General features: G+C 49.1%; 1 protein-coding gene across 3 annotated transcripts in view; it reads left to right on the top strand.

Moving 5' to 3' along the window:
- LOC140106309 (uncharacterized) overlaps nucleotides 1–15,172 on the top strand; it is a 37,068-nt gene extending 21,896 nt beyond the window's left edge. For all 3 annotated transcript variants that reach the window (XM_072130694.1, XM_072130695.1, XM_072130693.1), the window contains exons 3-7: nucleotides 9,737–9,895; nucleotides 9,975–10,098; nucleotides 10,182–10,279; nucleotides 10,363–10,456; nucleotides 11,100–15,172. In XM_072130694.1, coding sequence (XP_071986795.1) covers nucleotides 9,737–9,895; nucleotides 9,975–10,098; nucleotides 10,182–10,279; nucleotides 10,363–10,456; nucleotides 11,100–11,893 — 1,269 coding nt within the window. In that variant the 3' untranslated portion in view covers nucleotides 11,894–15,172. The remainder of the gene's footprint in view (nucleotides 1–9,736; nucleotides 9,896–9,974; nucleotides 10,099–10,181; nucleotides 10,280–10,362; nucleotides 10,457–11,099) is intronic.
- Nucleotides 15,173–21,425: the final 6,253 nt, after the last annotated feature.

Genomic DNA, 21,425 nt, shown 5'->3' on the forward strand with positions numbered 1-21,425 from the left:
GGTATATCAGTATTTCTGTAGATGTGACAGGAGAGGTGAGGAGATCACTGACATCGGTTCTGAGGGATTATGGGTCCGGTATATCAGTATTTCTGTAGATGGGAGAGGTGAGGAGATCACTGACATCGGTTCTGAGGGATTATCGGTCCGGTATATCAGTATTTCTGTAGATGGGAGAGGTGAGGAGATCACTGACATCGGTTCTGAGGGATTATCGGTCCGGTATATCAGTATTTCTGTAGATGGGAGAGGTGAGGAGATCACTGACATCGGTTCTGAGGGATTATGGGTCCGGTATATCAGTATTTCTGTAGACAGGAGAGGTGAGGAGATCACTGACATCGGTTCTGATGGATTATCGGTCCGGTATATCAGTATTTCTGTAGATGGGAGAGGTGAGGAGATCACTGACATCGGTTCTGAGGGATTATCGGTCCGGTATATCAGTATTTCTGTAGACGGAAGAGGTGAGGAGATCACTGACATCGGTTCTGAGGGATTATGGGTCCGGTATATCAGTATTTCTGTAGACAGGAGAGGTGAGGAGATCACTGACATCGGTTCTGAGGGATTATCGGTCCGGTATATCAGTATTTCTGTAGATGGGAGAGGTGAGGAGATCACTGACATCGGTTCTGAGGGATTATCGGTCCGGTATATCAGTATTTCTGTAGATGGGAGAGGTGAGGAGATCACTGACATCGGTTCTGAGGGATTATGGGTCCGGTATATCAGTATTTCTGTAGACAGGAGAGGTGAGGAGATCACTGACATCGGTTCTGAGGGATTATCGGTCCGGTATATCAGTATTTCTGTAGATGGGAGAGGTGAGGAGATCACTGACATCGGTTCTGAGGGATTATCGGTCCGGTATATCAGTATTTCTGTAGATGGGAGAGGTGAGGAGATCACTGACATCGGTTCTGAGGGATTATCGGTCCAGTATATCAGTATTTCTGTAGACAGGAGAGGTGAGGAGATCACTGACATCGGTTCTGAGGGATTATCGGTCCGGTATATCAGTATTTCTGTAGATGGGAGAGGTGAGGAGATCACTGACATCGGTTCTGAGGGATTATCGGTCCGGTATATCAGTATTTCTGTAGATGGGAGAGGTGAGGAGATCACTGACATCGGTTCTGAGGGATTATTGGTCCGGTATATCAGTATTTCTGTAGACGGGAGAGGTGAGGAGATCACTGACATCGGTTCTGAGGGATTATTGGTCCGGTATATCAGTATTTCTGTAGATGGGAGAGGTGAGGAGATCACTGACATCGGTTCTGAGGGATTATTGGTCCGGTATATCAGTATTTCTGTAGACAGGAGAGGTGAGGAGATCACTGACATCGGTTCTGAGGGATTATGGGTCCGGTATATCAGTATTTCTGTAGATGGGAGAGGTGAGGAGATCAGTGACATCGGTTCTGAGGGATTATCGGTCCGGTATATCAGTATTTCTGTAGATGGGAGAGGTGAGGAGATCACTGACATCGGTTCTGAGGGATTATGCGTCCGGTATATCAGTATTTCTGTAGATGGGAGAGGTGAGGAGATCACTGACATCGGTTCTGATGGATTATGGGTCCGGTATATCAGTATTTCTGTAGACAGGAGAGGTGAGGAGATCACTGACATCGGTTCTGATGGATTATGGGTCCGGTATATCAGTATTTCTGTAGACAGGAGAGGTGAGGAGATCACTGACATCGGTTCTGAGGGATTATGGGTCCGGTATATCAGTATTTCTGTAGATGGGAGAGGTGAGGAGATCACTGACATCGGTTCTGAGGGATTATCGGTCCGGTATATCAGTATTTCTGTAGATGGGAGAGGTGAGGAGATCACTGACATCGGTTCTGAGGGATTATCGGTCCGGTATATCAGTATTTCTGTAGATGGGAGAGGTGAGGAGATCACTGACATCGGTTCTGAGGGATTATCGGTCCGGTATATCAGTATTTCTGTAGATGTGAGAGGTGAGGAGATCACTGACATCGGTTCTGAGGGATTATGGGTCCGGTATATCAGTATTTCTGTAGACAGGAGAGGTGAGGAGATCACTGACATCGGTTCTGAGGGATTATCGGTCCGGTATATCAGTATTTCTGTAGATGTGAGAGGTGAGGAGATCACTGACATCGGTTCTGAGGGATTATCGGTCCGGTATATCAGTATTTCTGTAGATGTGACAGGAGAGGTGAGGAGATCACTGACATCGGTTCTGAGGGATTATGGGTCCGGTATATCAGTATTTCTGTAGATGGGGAGGTGAGGAGATCACTGACATCGGTTCTGAGGGATTATCGGTCCGGTATATCAGTATTTCTGTAGATGGGAGAGGTGAGGAGATCACTGACATCGGTTCTGAGGGATTATGGGTCCGGTATATCAGTATTTCTGTAGATGGGAGAGGTGAGGAGATCACTGACATCGGTTCTGAGGGATTATCGGTCCGGTATATCAGTATTTCTGTAGACGGGAGAGGTGAGGAGATCACTGACATCGGTTCTGAGGGATTATCGGTCCGGTATATCAGTATTTCTGTAGACGGGAGAGGTGAGGAGATCACTGACATCGGTTCTGAGGGATTATCGGTCCGGTATATCAGTATTTCTGTAGATGGGAGAGGTGAGGAGATCACTGACATCGGTTCTGAGGGATTATCGGTCCGGTATATCAGTATTTCTGTAGATGGGGAGGTGAGGAGATCACTGACATCGGTTCTGAGGGATTATCGGTCCGGTATATCAGTATTTCTGTAGACGGGAGAGGTGAGGAGATCACTGACATCGGTTCTGAGGGATTATCGGTCCGGTATATCAGTATTTCTGTAGACGGGAGAGGTGAGGAGATCACTGACATCGGTTCTGAGGGATTATCGGTCCGGTATATCAGTATTTCTGTAGATGGGAGAGGTGAGGAGATCACTGACATCGGTTCTGAGGGATTATCGGTCCGGTATATCAGTATTTCTGTAGATGTGACAGGAGAGGTGAGGAGATCACTGACATCGGTTCTGAGGGATTATGGGTCCAGTATATCAGTATTTCTGTAGATGGGAGAGGTGAGGAGATCACTGACATCGGTTCTGAGGGATTATCGGTCCGGTATATCAGTATTTCTGTAGATGGGAGAGGTGAGGAGATCACTGACATCGGTTCTAAGGGATTATCGGTCCGGTATATCAGTATTTCTGTAGATGGGAGAGGTGAGGAGATCACTGACATCGGTTCTGAGGGATTATGGGTCCGGTATATCAGTATTTCTGTAGATGGGAGAGGTGAGGAGATCACTGACATCGGTTCTGAGGGATTATCGGTCCGGTATATCAGTATTTCTGTAGATGGGAGAGGTGAGGAGATCACTGACATCGGTTCTGAGGGATTATCGGTCCGGTATATCAGTATTTCTGTAGATGTGATGCAGAGGTGAGGAGATCACTGACATCGGTTCTGAGGGATTATCGGTCCGGTATATCAGTATTTCTGTAGACGGGAGAGGTGAGGAGATCACTGACATCGGTTCTGAGGGATTATCGGTCCGGTATATCAGTATTTCTGTAGACGGGAGAGGTGAGGAGATCACTGACATCGGTTCTGAGGGATTATCGGTCCGGTATATCAGTATTTCTGTAGATGGGAGAGGTGAGGAGATCACTGACATCGGTTCTGAGGGATTATCGGTCCGGTATATCAGTATTTCTGTAGATGTGACAGGAGAGGTGAGGAGATCACTGACATCGGTTCTGAGGGATTATGGGTCCAGTATATCAGTATTTCTGTAGATGGGAGAGGTGAGGAGATCACTGACATCGGTTCTAAGGGATTATCGGTCCGGTATATCAGTATTTCTGTAGATGGGAGAGGTGAGGAGATCACTGACATCGGTTCTGAGGGATTATCGGTCCGGTATATCAGTATTTCTGTAGATGGGAGAGGTGAGGAGATCACTGACATCGGTTCTGAGGGATTATCGGTCCGGTATATCAGTATTTCTGTAGATGTGATGCGAGAGGTGAGGAGATCACTGACATCGGTTCTGAGGGATTATCGGTCCGGTATATCAGTATTTCTGTAGACGGGAGAGGTGAGGAGATCACTGACATCGGTTCTGAGGGATTATCGGTCCGGTATATCAGTATTTCTGTAGACAGGAGAGGTGAGGAGATCACTGACATCGGTTCTGAGGGATTATGGGTCCGGTATATCAGTATTTCTGTAGACGGGAGAGGTGAGGAGATCACTGACATCGGTTCTGAGGGATTATCGGTCCGGTATATCAGTATTTCTGTAGATGGGAGAGGTGAGGAGATCACTGACATCGGTTCTGAGAGATTATCGGTCCGGTATATCAGTATTTCTGTAGACGGGAGAGGTGAGGAGATCACTGACATCGGTTCTGAGGGATTATCGGTCCGGTATATCAGTATTTCTGTAGATGGGAGAGGTGAGGAGATCACTGACATCGGTTCTGAGGGATTATCGGTCCGGTATATCAGTATTTCTATAGACGGGAGAGGTGAGGAGATCACTGACATCGGTTCTGAGGGATTATGGGTCCGGTATATCAGTATTTCTGTAGATGGGAGAGGTGAGGAGATCACTGACATCGGTTCTGAGAGATTATCGGTCCGGTATATCAGTATTTCTGTAGATGGGAGAGGTGAGGAGATCACTGACATCGGTTCTGAGGGATTATCGGTCCGGTATATCAGTATTTCTGTAGATGGGAGAGGTGAGGAGATCACTGACATCGGTTCTGAGGGATTATCGGTCCGGTATATCAGTATTTCTGTAGATGGGAGAGGTGAGGAGATCAGTGACATCGGTTCTGAGGGATTATCGGTCCGGTATATCAGTATTTCTGTAGATGGGAGAGGTGAGGAGATCACTGACATCGGTTCTGAGGGATTATCGGTCCGGTATATCAGTATTTCTGTAGATGGAGAGGTGAGGAGATCACTGACATCGGTTCTGAGGGATTATCGGTCCGGTATATCAGTATTTCTGTAGATGGGAGAGGTGAGGAGATCACTGACATCGGTTCTGAGGGATTATGGGTCCGGTATATCAGTATTTCTGTAGATGGGAGAGGTGAGGAGATCACTGACATCGGTTCTGAGGGATTATCGGTCCGGTATATCAGTATTTCTGTAGATGTGATGGGAGAGGTGAGGAGATCACTGACATCGGTTCTGAGGGATTATGGGTCCGGTATATCAGTATTTCTGTAGATGTGACAGGAGAGGTGAGGAGATCACTGACATCGGTTCTGAGGGATTATCGGTCCGGTATATCAGTATTTCTGTAGACGGGAGAGGTGAGGAGATCACTGACATCGGTTCTGAGGGATTATGGGTCCGGTATATCAGTATTTCTGTAGATGGGAGAGGTGAGGAGATCACTGACATCGGTTCTGAGGGATTATCGGTCCGGTATATCAGTATTTCTGTAGATGTGATGGGAGAGGTGAGGAGATCACTGACATCGGTTCTGAGGGATTATGGGTCCGGTATATCAGTATTTCTGTAGATGTGACAGGAGAGGTGAGGAGATCACTGACATCGGTTCTGAGGGATTATCGGTCCGGTATATCAGTATTTCTGTAGATGGGAGAGGTGAGGAGATCACTGACATCGGTTCTGAGGGATTATCGGTCCGGTATATCAGTATTTCTGTAGATGGGAGAGGTGAGGAGATCTCTGACATCGGTTCTGAGGGATTATCGGTCCGGTATATCAGTATTTCTGTAGATGGGAGAGGTGAGGAGATCACTGACATCGGTTCTGAGGGATTATCGGTCCGGTATATCAGTATTTCTGTAGACGGGAGAGGTGAGGAGATCACTGACATCGGTTCTGAGGGATTATCGGTCCGGTATATCAGTATTTCTGTAGATGTGATGGGAGAGGTGAGGAGATCACTGACATCGGTTCTGAGGGATTATCTGTCCGGTATATCAGTATTTCTGTAGACAGGAGAGGTGAGGAGATCACTGACATCGGTTCTGAGGGATTATGGGTCCGGTATATCAGTATTTCTGTAGATGGGAGAGGTGAGGAGATCACTGACATCGGTTCTGAGGGATTATGGGTCCGGTATATCAGTATTTCTGTAGACGGGAGAGGTGAGGAGATCACTGACATCGGTTCTGAGGGATTATCGGTCCGGTATATCAGTATTTCTGTAGATGGGAGAGGTGAGGAGATCAGTGACATCGGTTCTGAGGGATTATGGGTCCGGTATATCAGTATTTCTGTAGATGGGAGAGGTGAGGAGATCACTGACATCGGTTCTGAGGGATTATCGGTCCGGTATATCAGTATTTCTGTAGACGGGAGAGGTGAGGAGATCAGTGACATCGGTTCTGAGGGATTATCGGTCCGGTATATCAGTATTTCTGTAGACAGGAGAGGTGAGGAGATCACTGACATCGGTTCTGAGGGATTATCGGTCCGGTATATCAGTATTTCTGTAGATGTGACAGGAGAGGTGAGGAGATCACTGACATCGGTTCTGAGGGATTATGGGTCCGGTATATCAGTATTTCTGTAGATGGGAGAGGTGAGGAGATCACTGACATCGGTTCTGATGGATTATCGGTCCGGTATATCAGTATTTCTGTAGATGGGAGAGGTGAGGAGATCACTGACATCGGTTCTGAGGGATTATCGGTCCGGTATATCAGTATTTCTGTAGATGTGACAGGAGAGGTGAGGAGATCACTGACATCGGTTCTGAGGGATTATGGGTCCGGTATATCAGTATTTCTGTAGATGGGAGAGGTGAGGAGATCTCTGACATCGGTTCTGAGGGATTATGGGTCCGGTATATCAGTATTTCTGTAGATGGGAGAGGTGAGGAGATCACTGACATCGGTTCTGAGGGATTATCGGTCCGGTATATCAGTATTTCTGTAGATGGGAGAGGTGAGGAGATCACTGACATCGGTTCTGAGGGATTATCGGTCCGGTATATCAGTATTTCTGTAGACGGGAGAGGTGAGGAGATCACTGACATCGGTTCTGAGGGATTATCGGTCCGGTATATCAGTATTTCTGTAGATGGGAGAGGTGAGGAGATCACTGACATCGGTTCTAAGGGATTATCGGTCCGGTATATCAGTATTTCTGTAGATGTGACGGGAGAGGTGAGGAGATCACTGACATCGGTTCTGAGGGATTATTGGTCCGGTATATCAGTATTTCTGTAGATGGTAGAGGTGAGGAGATCACTGACATCGGTTCTGAGGGATTATCGGTCCGGTATATCAGTATTTCTGTAGATGTGACAGGAGAGGTGAGGAGATCACTGACATCGGTTCTGAGGGATTATCGGTCCGGTATATCAGTATTTCTGTAGACGGGAGAGGTGAGGAGATCACTGACATCGGTTCTGAGGGATTATCGGTCCGGTATATCAGTATTTCTGTAGATGGGAGAGGTGAGGAGATCACTGACATCGGTTCTGAGGGATTATGGGTCCGGTATATCAGTATTTCTGTAGATGGGAGAGGTGAGGAGATCACTGACATCGGTTCTGAGGGATTATCGGTCCGGTATATCAGTATTTCTGTAGATGGGAGAGGTGAGGAGATCACTGACATCGGTTCTGAGGGATTATCGGTCCGGTATATCAGTATTTCTGTAGATGGGAGAGGTGAGGAGATCACTGACATCGGTTCTGAGGGATTATCGGTCCGGTATATCAGTATTTCTGTAGATGTGAGAGGTGAGGAGATCACTGACATCGGTTCTGAGGGATTATCGGTCCGGTATATCAGTATTTCTGTAGATGTGAGAGGTGAGGAGATCACTGACATCGGTTCTGAGGGATTATCGGTCCGGTATATCAGTATTTCTGTAGATGGGAGAGGTGAGGAGATCACTGACATCGGTTCTGAGGGATTATCGGTCCGGTATATCAGTGTTTCTGTAGACAGGAGAGGTGAGGAGATCACTGACATCGGTTCTGAGGGATTATCGGTCCGGTATATCAGTATTTCTGTAGATGTGAGAGGTGAGGAGATCACTGACATCGGTTCTGAGGGATTATCGGTCCGGTATATCAGTATTTCTGTAGATGTGAGAGGTGAGGAGATCACTGACATCGGTTCTGAGGGATTATCGGTCCGGTATATCAGTATTTCTGTAGATGGGAGAGGTGAGGAGATCACTGACATCGGTTCTGAGGGATTATCGGTCCGGTATATCAGTATTTCTGTAGATGTGATGGGAGAGGTGAGGAGATCACTGACATCGGTTCTGAGGGATTATCGGTCCGGTATATCAGTATTTCTGTAGACAGGAGAGGTGAGGAGATCACTGACATCGGTTCTGAGGGATTATCGGTCCGGTATATCAGTATTTCTGTAGACGGGAGAGGTGAGGAGATCACTGACATCGGTTCTGAGGGATTATCGGTCCGGTATATCAGTATTTCTGTAGATGGGAGAGGTGAGGAGATCACTGACATCGGTTCTGAGGGATTATGGGTCCGGTATATCAGTATTTCTGTAGATGGGAGAGGTGAGGAGATCACTGACATCGGTTCTGAGGGATTATCGGTCCGGTATATCAGTATTTCTGTAGATGGGAGAGGTGAGGAGATCACTGACATCGGTTCTGAGGGATCGGTCCATTATATCAGTATTTCTGTAGATGGGAGAGGTGAGGAGATCACTGACATCGGTTCTGAGGGATTATGGGTCCGGTATATCAGTATTTCTGTAGACAGGAGAGGTGAGGAGATCACTGACATCGGTTCTGAGGGATTATCGGTCCGGTATATCAGTATTTCTGTAGACAGGAGAGGTGAGGAGATCACTGACATCGGTTCTGAGGGATTATGGGTCCGATATATCAGTATTTCTGTAGACAGGAGAGGTGAGGAGATCACTGACATCGGTTCTGAGGGATTATCGGTCCGGTATATCAGTATTTCTGTAGATGGGAGAGGTGAGGAGATCACTGACATCGGTTCTGAGGGATTATTGGTCCGGTATATCAGTATTTCTGTAGATGGGAGAGGTGAGGAGATCACTGACATCGGTTCTGAGGGATCGGTCCGGTATATCAGTATTTCTGTAGATGGGAGAGGTGAGGAGATCACTGACATCGGTTCTGATGGATTATGGGTCCGGTATATCAGTATTTCTGAAGATGAGAGAGGTGAGGAGATCACTGACATCGGTTCTGATGGATTATGGGTCCGGTATATCAGTATTTCTGTAGACAGGAGAGGTGAGGAGATCACTGACAGCGGTTCTGAGGGATTATCGGTCCGGTATATCAGTATTTCTGGAGATGGGAGAGGTGAGGAGATCACTGACATCGGTTCTGAGGGATTATCGGTCCGGTATATCAGTATTTCTGTAGATGGGAGAGGTGAGGAGATCACTGACATCGGTTCTGAGGGATTATCGGTCCGGTATATCAGTATTTCTGTAGACGGGAGAGGTGAGGAGATCACTGACATCGGTTCTGAGGGATTATCGGTCCGGTATATCAGTATTTCTGTAGATGGGAGAGGTGAGGAGATCACTGACATCGGTTCTGAGGGATTATGGGTCCGGTATATCAGTATTTCTGTAGATGGGAGAGGTGAGGAGATCACTGACATCGGTTCTGAGGGATTATCGGTCCGGTATATCAGTATTTCTGTAGCATTCATGGTATTAGTACCTCTTTCGTAGAGATCCAGAGGAACCCAAGAGTCTTTGTCTCCATCCTCAGGATTTCTTGGTGGTGAAGGCATCTGCTGAACATGATCCATCCGTCAACGTCAGTCGGACCCCGAGACCACCAAACAATTCTCTACATCCAGTGCATGATAACAATGACCAGAAGATCCGAAATCTTATCCAGAACATCCTGGAGCTGCTGAGCGGAGAGGTGAGGGGTCCGGGGGTACATGATCTAATAACACGAGGGGCGACGTGTCCGGGTGATGACTTGTATCATTGTGTCTCAGGTCCCTGTGAGGTGTCAGGACGTCACGGTCCATTTCTCCCTGGAGGAGTGGGACTACATAGAGGAGCACAAGGACCAGTACCAGGACCTCATGCTGGAGGACCCCCGGACCCTCACATCACCAGGTGAGAGGAGACAGGAGGGAGAGCAGTTTTGAGGGACACTTGGAGAATCTTCTGTACTCAGTCCCTGTACATGTAATCTACAGGTCCATCCATTAGGAGCAATGCACCCGAGAGATGTCCCCGTCCTACATATTCCCTGAACCATCCAGAGGAAAGTCTCCGAGCCTCACCGGATCCTCAGGTACAAGGGGCTTGCTTGGAGACGACCACTGCTCAGTGAATCTTTATCTGCTATTGTTCACTGATCCGAAATGCGATTTTTAGGATGAAGATCTGGTTGTTATTTTAAAAGAAGAGTCTTGTTCAATGGACGATCAGCCGCCGATGGAGGAAGGAATCCCGCCCTCTACCAGTCCAGGTATCAAGGATTTTCCTCTCCGTTTTATGTATTTAAAGGGGTTTTACCGTCTGGACATTTACATTTAATTAAATTAATTTGCCACATGGAAACATTTCTTCAATTGGATGTTATTAAAATAAATGTTCCTGTGTGAAGATAATTTCTTATAAATGTATTCATTCTGTCCCTTGGAAACGAGATAGCTGTCCTTGGATACAACCACCCCGCACTCTGGCAGCAGTGGTCAGACATGCACTATTGACCCCTGCCTGACCTCCTGGATTCAGCGATCATTACCACAGGACGGCTGTGGGACCTGCAGTAACTCCCGGACATTTCATGTACAAAAACCTTTTGTTTCTTTGTGCAATCCCTCCAGCAGAGGTGGTCGTATCCAAGGACACAGTCTGGTTTCTAAGGGACCATATCACTACATTTATGAGAAATTATCTTCACATCTAATTGAAGAAATGTTTCTATATGGCAGATTAATGACACTGAATGTGACTGCCCAGATGAGAATATCCCTTTAAGCATCAGCACCATCTGCCCCAGTTGTGTTCTTCACCAGCCAAGAGATCTGATTGGTCCGTTTCCTTTCCATGTGGGTTTATGGGAGATAATTCCATCCATCATATGTATACATCTTCTTTCTCCTCAGCGTGTGAAGCCAGGATGACTCCAGAGGGAGATCTCCTTCCTGCCCCGGATGATGTTGATGTTGCAGACGGCGCTGGTCCTGCTGCTGGTCCGCCATCCTATCCTCTCAGCCATGACTCTCCTCTGGAGGGTGGGACAGGAGCCGTGGATCTCTTTGGATGTACCCAGACTCCTCGCTCCACTATGCAGCCACATTCCTGCGCTCCGTGTGGGGAAGGGTTTTCCCGGGATGAATATCTTGTGTTACACGCAAGGACCCACGTGGGTTTGAAGCCGCACGGATGTTCTGAATGTGGGAAGAGTTTTGGGACCAAATCGGATCTTGTAAAACATCAGAGAACTCACACGGGAGAAAGGCCTTTTCCTTGCACGGAGTGTGGGAAGTCCTTCTCGCGTAAGTGCACCCTGATGCAGCACTACAGGACCCACACGGGGGAGAGACCCTTCACCTGTCCCTTGTGCATGAAGAGCTTCACGTGCCGGTCGGTTCTGATAGCGCACACTCGGACCCACACAGGAGAGAAGCCCTTCCCATGTACAGAGTGCGGGAAACGCTTCACTTTTAAGTCCGACCTTGTGAACCACCTGAGGACGCACACGGGAGAGAAGCGCTTCCCCTGCTCGGCGTGCGGCCGCTGCTTCGCACGTAGATCCTCCCTCACCCAACACTGGCAAATACACACGGACGCCAAGCGCTTTGTCTGCCCCTCGTGCGGCAAATTCTTTACACGCAAGTACACGCTAGTGGAACATCAGAAGATCCACAGGGATGAAACCTCATGTTCATATCCGTAACGGAGGCGACTCCAGGAGACAATGTCCACAGCAAATGTCACCTAGAAAGCAGATTCATTCCCAGGCGGCGCGATCCAGCACGGTCTCTCCAGCTTCTTGTGGAGTGTGAAACTAATACAAATGAACACGGACCAGCGCCAGGATCGGGTATCCGTAAAATCTTCAATCGTTATTTTACATTTCAGTTAAAAACTTCACATCCGAACAGGAGTCCAAATACGAGTCCGGAGATCTGGCCTGCGCCTTTGGGATAGATCCACTATTCTTAATCATGGCGAAGTTTACTTACAACAATCATGGACTTTATGTGATAGCAGAGCCCGCCCCATGACCGGAGCCCACCCCACCATCAGAGGCAGCGGGGGAGGGGGCGCGGCACCAAAAACGCTCTGAACATAACATTCTACATTTATTAAAACATTTACGAGTCATAATGATAAAAACATAGAGGACCTAATGCACAGACAGAGGTAAGTGTGTATTATACGTCTCTATACTGGCATCACATCCACATCTAGTATCCAAGGAAAATATCCAAAACGTCTCCCGGGTGTATCGTTTACGTTTATGGTCACCACGGCGAATCGGTCTCTACACTTTTTCTATGCACTGGAAGGCACTACAATTACCACCGTTCCATGACGGGATGCCATGGAAATATTAACCGCATCCTTAATCCTCGCGTCTGTGAGGTGCCGATGATTGCGTACCTTAAGAGGTCCTCTGGTACAACCCACATACTGGACTTGGCAAGCACTGCATGTCATGACATATACAACAAATGTGGGATTGCAATTGATAAAGTTTCCAATCTTAAACTGCTCGCCCGCACCGGCTGCAATGAAATTCTTAGATGGAGACGAAAAATTACTGCAAATACATTTAGTATCTAAAAAATCCGCCTGTAGGAAGCCGAGTATCCTTCCTATTGGCCGGAGCACTGAACAATAAAATACTCCCCAGTGTGGGCGCTTCCCTGGATACAAACGTCACAGTATTGTGCAGATGACCCGCAAAGGCTTCACCGCAGGACAGTGACGGTAAATGTCTCATGAAGATTTTACCTGATCCTGGAGCCGCTCCATGTTCGTTTGTATTAGACTCCAGGAGACGCGACAGAAGATGGAAGGTTTCCCTGCGGAGTCATGTGGGGGGCAGTTTTGGACCCACAGTTTTGCGCTTGTGCTACTCATCAGTGCTGACAGGAGAGAACTTGTCCTTTAAGAAATTGTTGATTGCTGACTACACCTTACAGACCCCCCACAGACGCCCCCTATACACCCTACAGACACCCTATAGGCACCCTACAGACGCCTCCTATACACCCCACAGACACCCTATAGGCACCCTACAGACGCCCCCTATACACCCCACAGACACCCTATAGGCACCCTACAGACGCCCCCTATACACCCTACAGGCACCCTACAGACGCCCCCTATACACCCCACAGACACCCTATAGGCACCCTACAGACGCCCCCTATACACCCCACAGACACCCTATAGGCACCCTACAGACGCCCCCTATACACCCCACAGAGACCCTATAGGCACCCTACAGACGCCCTATAGACACCCTACAGACGCCCCCTATACACCCTACAGACGCCCCCTATACACCCCACAGACACCCCATAGGCACCCTACAGACGCCCCCTATACACCCCATAGGCACCCTACAGACGCCCCCTATACACCCCATAGGCACCCTACAGACGCCCTATAGCAGTGGTGGCGAACCTATGGCACTGGTGCCAGAGGCGGCACTCCAAGCCCGTTCTGTGGGCACTCGGGCCACCACCCCAACAGGACCTTCTGCTGGCCCCACAATTCTCAGAGTACGGAGGAACACTGGAAAGAAGCTAAAATGATGCAAATTTTCCATATTGTCCTCAGGAGGCCAATATGATTGAACGTTGTTGAGGAACAGGGAGCAATAAGTTACTGCTTTAATTTTTGGTTGGCATCTCGCAATAAAAAAGGGGGTTTTGGGTTGCAGTTTGGGCACTCGGCCGCTTAAAGGTTCGCCATCACTGCCCTATAGGCACCCTACAGATGCCCCACAGACACCCTATAGGCACCTTACAGACGCCCTATAGGCACCCTACAGACGCCCTATAGGCACCCGCCTTCCACGATGATCAGCTGTTTCAGCCCAGCGAGCAGATAGATGTTGTATGTTTTGGCCGGAGCAGATATTCGCTGTAACCCCTTGTAGTAATAGTACATCAGTGTACGGGGAGGACTCGCCCTCTCCATGCAGAGCCGGTGCTTGGCGCATGTTGCGCTATTACTTGGGTTACTACTTGTATGAGCACGGACGCTGCCATCTCGGCTGTGACATCATCAGGGAGGGACGAGGCGTCGCTGTGACACGGAATCTGTAAGACGCTACAGGCATCGCCACTTCTGAAGATCTGATACAATGTGCTGATTGCACATTGTATCAGATCATGTGCAGAAACGCAGGAAGGCCGTAAATGGTAGGATCCATCAGACAAATTTAAAGTACACAAGGCAGAGGAGTGAAGTCGGCCCCCCAAAACTTGTTCAAATCTAACAAAATTGGTGTCAAATGTTTGTGCAGCAGAAATTTCTGTTTGTGCCTTGATCGTTTTTTAATATATTAATAAAAGTTTCCAGAGGTCATCAGAGGTCAACCAACCCCCCCCCCCATTAACCGAATCAAACAAAAGTGGTGTCAAACATTTGTGCAGCAAAAAATTGAGTTTGTGCCGCTATCAGGGTTTTTTTTACTTGTGTCTTAGGTTTTTATACAAGTTAAGATGTTCAAGATGAACTGTTAAAATAAACAAATCAAGTGACTCTTCTCTGGTTTGATCACCAGGGGGAGCTAGAAAACACATTGGGGCACATTTACTTACCCAGCCAACCAAGTTCAACTAAAGTGCATTGTCCGACGTCAATGCGCTGTGCGGGGAGTCACTTAAATCGTGCGTCCGATATCCTGCATGTGTCGCTTCCCCGCTCAGGTCCCCGGAGTTCACCTTCTTCCTGGTGCATGTAAGTGCATTGTCCGTGTATAATGCGCTGTGCGGGGAGTCACTTAAATCGTGCGTCCGATATCCTGCATGTGTCGCTTCCCCGCTCAGGTCCCCGGAGTTCACCTTCTTCTTCCCGGTGCATGTAAGTGCATTGTCCGTGTATAATGCGCTGTGCGGGGAGTCACTAAGATCCTGCGCCCGGTATCCTGCATGTGTCTCTTCCCCGCTCAGGTCCCTGGAGTTCACCTTCTTCTTCCTGGTGCATGTAAGTGCATTGTCCGTGTATAATGCGCTGTGCGGGGAGTCACTAAGATCGTGCGTCCGATATCCTGCATGTGTCGCTTCCCCGCTCAGGTCCCCGGAGTTCACCTTCTTCTTCCCGGTGCATGTAAGTGCATTGTCCGTGTATAATGTGCTGTGCGGGGAGTCACTAAGATCCTGCCCCCCGATATCCTGCATGTGTCACTTCCCTGCTCAGGTCCCCGGAGTTCACCTTCTTCTTCCCGGTGCATGTAAGTGCATTGTCCGTGTATAATGTGCTGTGCGGGGAGTCACTAAGATCCTGCACCCGATATCCTGCATGTGTCTCTTCCCCACTCAGGTCCCTGGAGTTCACCTTCTTCTTCCTGGTGCATGTAAGTGCATTGTCCGTGTATAATGCGCTGTGCGGGGAGTCACTTAAATCGTGCGTCCGATATCCTGCATGTGTCACTTCCCCGCTCAGGTCCCCGGAGTTCACCTTCTTCTTCCTGGTGCATGTAAGTGCATTGTCCGTGTATAATGCGCTGTGCGGGGAGTCACTAAGATCCTGCACCCGATATCCTGCATGTGTCTCTTCCCCGCTCAGGTCCCTGGAGTTCACCTTCTTCTTCCTGGTGCATGTAAGTGCATTGTCCGTGTATAATGCGCTGAGCGGGGAGTCACTAAGATCCTGCCCCCGATATCCTGCATGTGTCGCTTCCCCACTCAGGTCCCCGGAGTTCACCTTCTTCTTCCTGGTGCATGTAAGTGCATTGTCCGTGTATAATGTGCTGTGTGGGGAGTCACCAAGATCGTGCGTCCGATATCCTGCATGTGTCACTTCCCCGCTCAGGTCCCCGGAGTTCACCTTCTTCTTCCTGGTGCATTGTCCGTGTATAATGCGCTGTGCGGGGAGTCACTAAGATCTTGCTTCCGATATCCTGCATGTGTCGCTTCCCCGCTCAGGTCCCCGGAGTTCAACTTCTTCTTCCTGGTGCATGTAAGTGCATTGTCCGTGTATAATGCGCTGTGCGGGGAGTCACCAAGATCGTGCCCCCGATATCCTGCATGTGTCGCTTCCCCGCTCAGGTCCCCGGAGTTCACCTTCCTCTTCCTGGTGCATGTAAGTGCATTGTCCGTGTATAATGCGCTGTGCGGGGAGTCACTAAGATCCTGCCCCCGATATCCTGCATGTGTCGCTTCCCCACTCAGGTCCCTGGAGTTCACCTTCTTCTTCCTGGTGCATTTAAGTGCACTGTCCATGTATAATGCGCTGTGCGGGGAGTCACTAAGATCCTGCACCCGATATCCTGCATGTGTCGCTTCCCCACTCAGGTCCCCGGAGTTCACCTTCTTCTTCCTGGTGCATTGTCCGTGTATAATGCGCTGTGCGGGGAGTCACCAAGATCGTGCCCCCGATATCCTGCATGTGTCACATCCCCGCTCAGGTCCCTGGAGTTCATCTTCTTCTTCCTGGTGCATGTAAGTGCATTGTCCATGTATAATGCGCTGTGCGGGGAGTCGCTAAGATCCTGCGCCCGATATCCTGCATGTGTCACTTCCCCGCTCAGGTCCCTGGAGTTCACCTTCTTCTTCCTGGTGCATGTAAGTGCATTGTCCGTGTATAATGTGCTGTGCGGGGAGTCACTAAGATCCTGCGCCCGATATCCTGCATGTGTCACTTCCCCGCTCAGGTCCCTGGAGTTCACCTTCTTCTTCCTGGTGCATGTAAGTGCATTGTCTGTGTATAATGCGCTGTGCGGGGAGTCACTAAGATCGTGCGCCCGATATCCTGCATGTGTCGCTTCCCCGCTCAGGTCCCCGGAGTTCACCTTCTTCTTCCTGGTGCATGTAAGTGCATTGTCTGTGTATAATGCGCTGTGCGGGGAGTCACTAAGATCCTGCACCTGATATCCTGCATGTGTCGCTTCCCCGCTCAGGTCCCGGAGTTCACCTTCTTCTTCCTGGTGCATGTAAGTGCATTGTCCGTGTATAATGTGCTGTGCGGGGAGTCACTAAGATCCTGCGCCCGATATCCTGCATGTGTCGCTTCCCCGCTCAGGTCCCCGGAGTTCACCTTCTTCTTCCTGGTGCATGTAAGTGCATTGTCTGTGTATAATGCGCTGTGCGGGGAGTCACTAAGATCCTGCACCTGATATCCTGCATGTGTTGCTTCCCCGCTCAGGTCCCCGGAGTTCTCCTTCTTCTTCCTGGTGCATGTGAGTGCATTGTCCGTGTATAATGCGCTGTGCGGGGAGTCACTAAGATCCTGCACCTGATATCCTGCATGTATCACTTCCCTGCTCAGGTCCCCGGAGTTCACCTTCTTCTCCCTGGTGCATGTAAGTGCATTGTCCGTGTATAATGCGTTGTGCGGGGAGTCACTAAGATCCTGCACCTGATATCCTGCATGTGTCACCTCCCCGCTCAGGTCCCTGGAGTTCTCCTTCTTCTTCCTGGTGCATGTAAGTGCATTGTCCGTGTATAATGCGTTGTGCGGGGAGTCACTAAGATCCTGCACCTGATATCCTGCATGTGTCACCTCCCCGCTCAGGTCCCTGGAGTTCTCCTTCTTCTTCCTGGTGCATGTAAGTGCATTGTCCGTGTATAATGCGCTGTGCGGGGAGTCACTAAGATCCTGCCCCCGATATCCTGCATGTGTCACTTCCCCGCTCAGGTCCCTGGAGTTCTCCTTCTTCTTCCTGGTGCATGTAAGTGCATTGATTGCGACACAATTTCAATATTAAACCCTGCCCTCAATCCGAATCAGTCGGATCGCCCGACGACCGCGCACCCCGATTTCTATCCCATGAAAGCCGACGCAATTGCGCCACAATTCGATCCTTTGTTAAATACCTGTCACAGCGGTGCAAATCCCGAAAATTTCTAAAATCAGTGCGATCCGCGGACCCTTAGTAAATAAGCCCCATTGTACTTTGGAAGGAATGACCTCTGCAAATAATGATCAATACATTAAAAACAATAATCGCACATGAAAGTTTTTGCTGCACAAATGTTTGACACCAATTTTGTTAGATTTGAACAAGGTCGGGGGGGGGGGGGGGGGCTTCACTCAGGTCTAAAAAAGTAGTAAAATCCTTAAACATGTTATGTATCGCCGGGTCCCAAAACTATAAAACCGGTTATGAATCCAAATGTCTGGAACGTCTTTCTTTTGTCATTTTACAACACATAAAAATGTAAGAGGCTCAGACGGTCCACGAGTATCAGACAAACGTCATCTCATCCTGCAGTGACGCCAAAGTATAGAAGAGTTATTAGCGGCAGAATACGTCAGAATTAGGACATTTTAAGGTTTTAATTCTTTATAACCTAATAAAAGCAGTATAAATTCTGGATTCCCTTGATCCCACCGACCCAAAAACCAAAGCGGTGCAGAGCAATCATAAAGCTGCAGAAAAAAGGGGAAAAAATGGAAATGCACAATCAGAAAAGGGCAATGGAGGGAAGGGGTGTCCAGGCTCCTCGATCATTTACCAGAGGTGCTGGGGGGCTATAAATACAATATAGAAGATCGCTCCGGTGTGTCTAGAGAGGCGCAGCGTCCGCCCTCTGCCTACGGTCGCTGTAAACTTCCCAAGGCAGGACCTGTAGTGGGTGCCCGCTATAGATGTGACTTATGGGAGCATCAGAGGGGGGGGGGGGGGGAGGACAAGCATTTCTTATTTTTACACGCAAAACGGACTGTCACCCAGCCGCACGCAACGTCCTGTCACTCTGCCTGCGTAATAATAATAATCCTTTATTTATACAGCGCACACAGATACCGCAGCGCTGCACACAGCTTCCAGATCAGTCCCCGTCCCCATGGAGCTCACAATCTAATCACCTACCAATATGTTTTGGAGTGTGGGAGGAAACCGGAGGACCAGTAGGAAACCCACACAAACACGGAGAGAACATACAAACTCTTTGCAGATGTTGAGCTCAGATTTGCTGTTGGTGATTTCTGTGACTTCTTCTTTCTTCCTGGTTTACCGCTGGATTTCGATGGGAGATCAAAGCCTTTAAGGCTCAGTTCACACCTGCGCTCAGCACGTTCCATACTTAGAAGTCAATGGGCAATGTAGACTTTCCTCTCACTTCTGTGCTTAATATCGCTGAGTGCGGCACATTCTGGAGGAGTCCAGCCTGGCAAACTCTGCGCTGACCCAATGCTCTGGGCGCCCCCTGATCGGGCTCTGGGCGCCCCCTGACCGGGCTCTGGGCGCCCCCTGACCGGGCTCTGGGTGTTCCCCTGATCGGGCTCTGGGCGTTCCCCTGATTGGGCTCTGGGTGTTCCCCTGATTGGGCTCTGGGTGTTCCCCTGATTGGGCTCTGGGCGCCCCCTGATTGGGCTCTGTGTGTTCCCCTGATTGGGCTCTGGGCGCCCCCTGATTGGGCTCTGGGTGTTCCCCTGATCGGGCTCTGGGTGTTCCCCTGATCGGGCTCTGGGTGTTCCCCTGATTGGGCTCTGGGCGTTCCCCTGATTGGGCTCTGGGCGTTCCCCTGATTGGGCTCTGGGCGTTCCCCTGATTGGGCTCTGGGCGCCCCCTGATTGGGCTCTGGGTGTTCCCCTGATTGGGCTCTGGGCGCCCCCTGATTGGGCTCTGGGTGTTCCCCTGATTGGGCTCTGGGCGCCCCCTGATTGGGCTCTGGGCGTTCCCCTGATTGGGCTCTGGGCGTTCCCCTGATTGGGCTCTGGGCGTTCCCCTGATTGGGCTCTGGGCGTTCCCCTGATTGGGCTCTGGGCGTTCCCCTGATTGGGCTCTGGGCGTTCCCCTGATTGGGCTCTGGGCGTTCCCCTGATTGGGCTCTGGGCGTTCCCCTGATTGGGCTCTGGGCGTTCCCCTGATTGGGCTCTGGGCGCCCCCTGGTCGGGCTCTGGGCGCCCCCTCTGGCACCGGCCACCACTTGTGTCAAAACATAACAAACTTACTCTAAGAAAAGTAATTTGAAATATGTCGAGCTTCTCCCTGGGCGCCCATTTATTTATTGTAGTTTTTTTATTTTACAGCATTTACAGTGTAGAGAAATAGTCACACAAGCGATGGCTTATATTCCATGTCTGCGACCCGACAGCCCAAGCCGCAAATGACAGAACTACCCGGGGGGGGGGGGGTAGATTTATACGTGAGGGCCTCATTATTTAGCTGCTTAGATACATTTTTATTTCATCAGGGATAAAGGGTTAAGTTTTCCTCGCGGTCGTCATCTCAGAGATTTTCTGTATTATTAGTAAATGAGAAATAAATGTGTTTTGTGATGATTTTCGGCGCAGGAATCGCTGTGTTACTGTAATTCGGGGTTACTCTATGACATCTCATACACTGGGGCAGATTTATCATGTCATATAGCTTCCCCGTGAATGTATCTGAACACAAGAAATGACAACACATCTCCATGGCGTTCTGCTCCTGCAGGGAGGCATGCTGGGATTTCCTGTGATCACTTACCTGTATGGAGTAGATTCTGCAAATGTAAGTGGTTAAAGGACCTTAGATGACATCACCCTGGTCACCTGGCATGCTGAATGATGATTGGGCAGATCATGCCCCTCCGACTCCTGCTAGAGCTGGCTGGATGCCAGGTAAGATAACAAAGTTGATTTTCTGGGGATGTTAGAGATTTTACCAAAAAGAAGGGGCATTTAGTTAATAGGGCTGTATGGGAACCTGTCACTAGCTGTAATGGAACTTTTACATCCCGACCTTAGTCAAAAGCCTCTCACTCATCCAAACCAGTTCCCTAGGCTGTGCTGAAGAGACCCAAACAGGTGGAAACAGATCTGTGTTCAGTTGGGAGTCTGTTCCTTCTGGTTTGGTTTTAATCCAGCATCGTGTCGTTAGGCTTCCTGAAGGTCAGCTTTGATGTCAAGGGAGCTGCCAATAGGCATTGTTTTCCTTAGGGTGATGGCACATGTGGCGTTTTGAACGCTTTTTTGGCCCGTTTTTAAGGAGTCCGTCAAAAAACGCATGCTTAAAAATGGGCCAAAAATACGTTCAAAACGCCACGTGTGCCATCACCCTTATCCCTTCCTGGAATACTTATTTCCCTATTGTTCCTATATTTGTGAGAGACGTGGTGACAGGTTCCCTTTAGGTCCATGTCATATAAACACGTGGTCACACCTGATCCTGGACCTGACACATAAATAATGATATTAGATGTACTGTCCTGGATAAGGATGATGTTACCCCTGGACACTGACAGTCCCCGTGCTTTGTGGTTTCATTGTGTCACCGCACTGAAAACTAAGGAGAGATTTCCCTGAAGATTGGAGAG

This window comes from Engystomops pustulosus, chromosome 11 (genome assembly GCF_040894005.1).
Source record: "Engystomops pustulosus chromosome 11, aEngPut4.maternal, whole genome shotgun sequence".
NCBI lineage: Eukaryota > Metazoa > Chordata > Amphibia > Anura > Leptodactylidae > Engystomops > Engystomops pustulosus.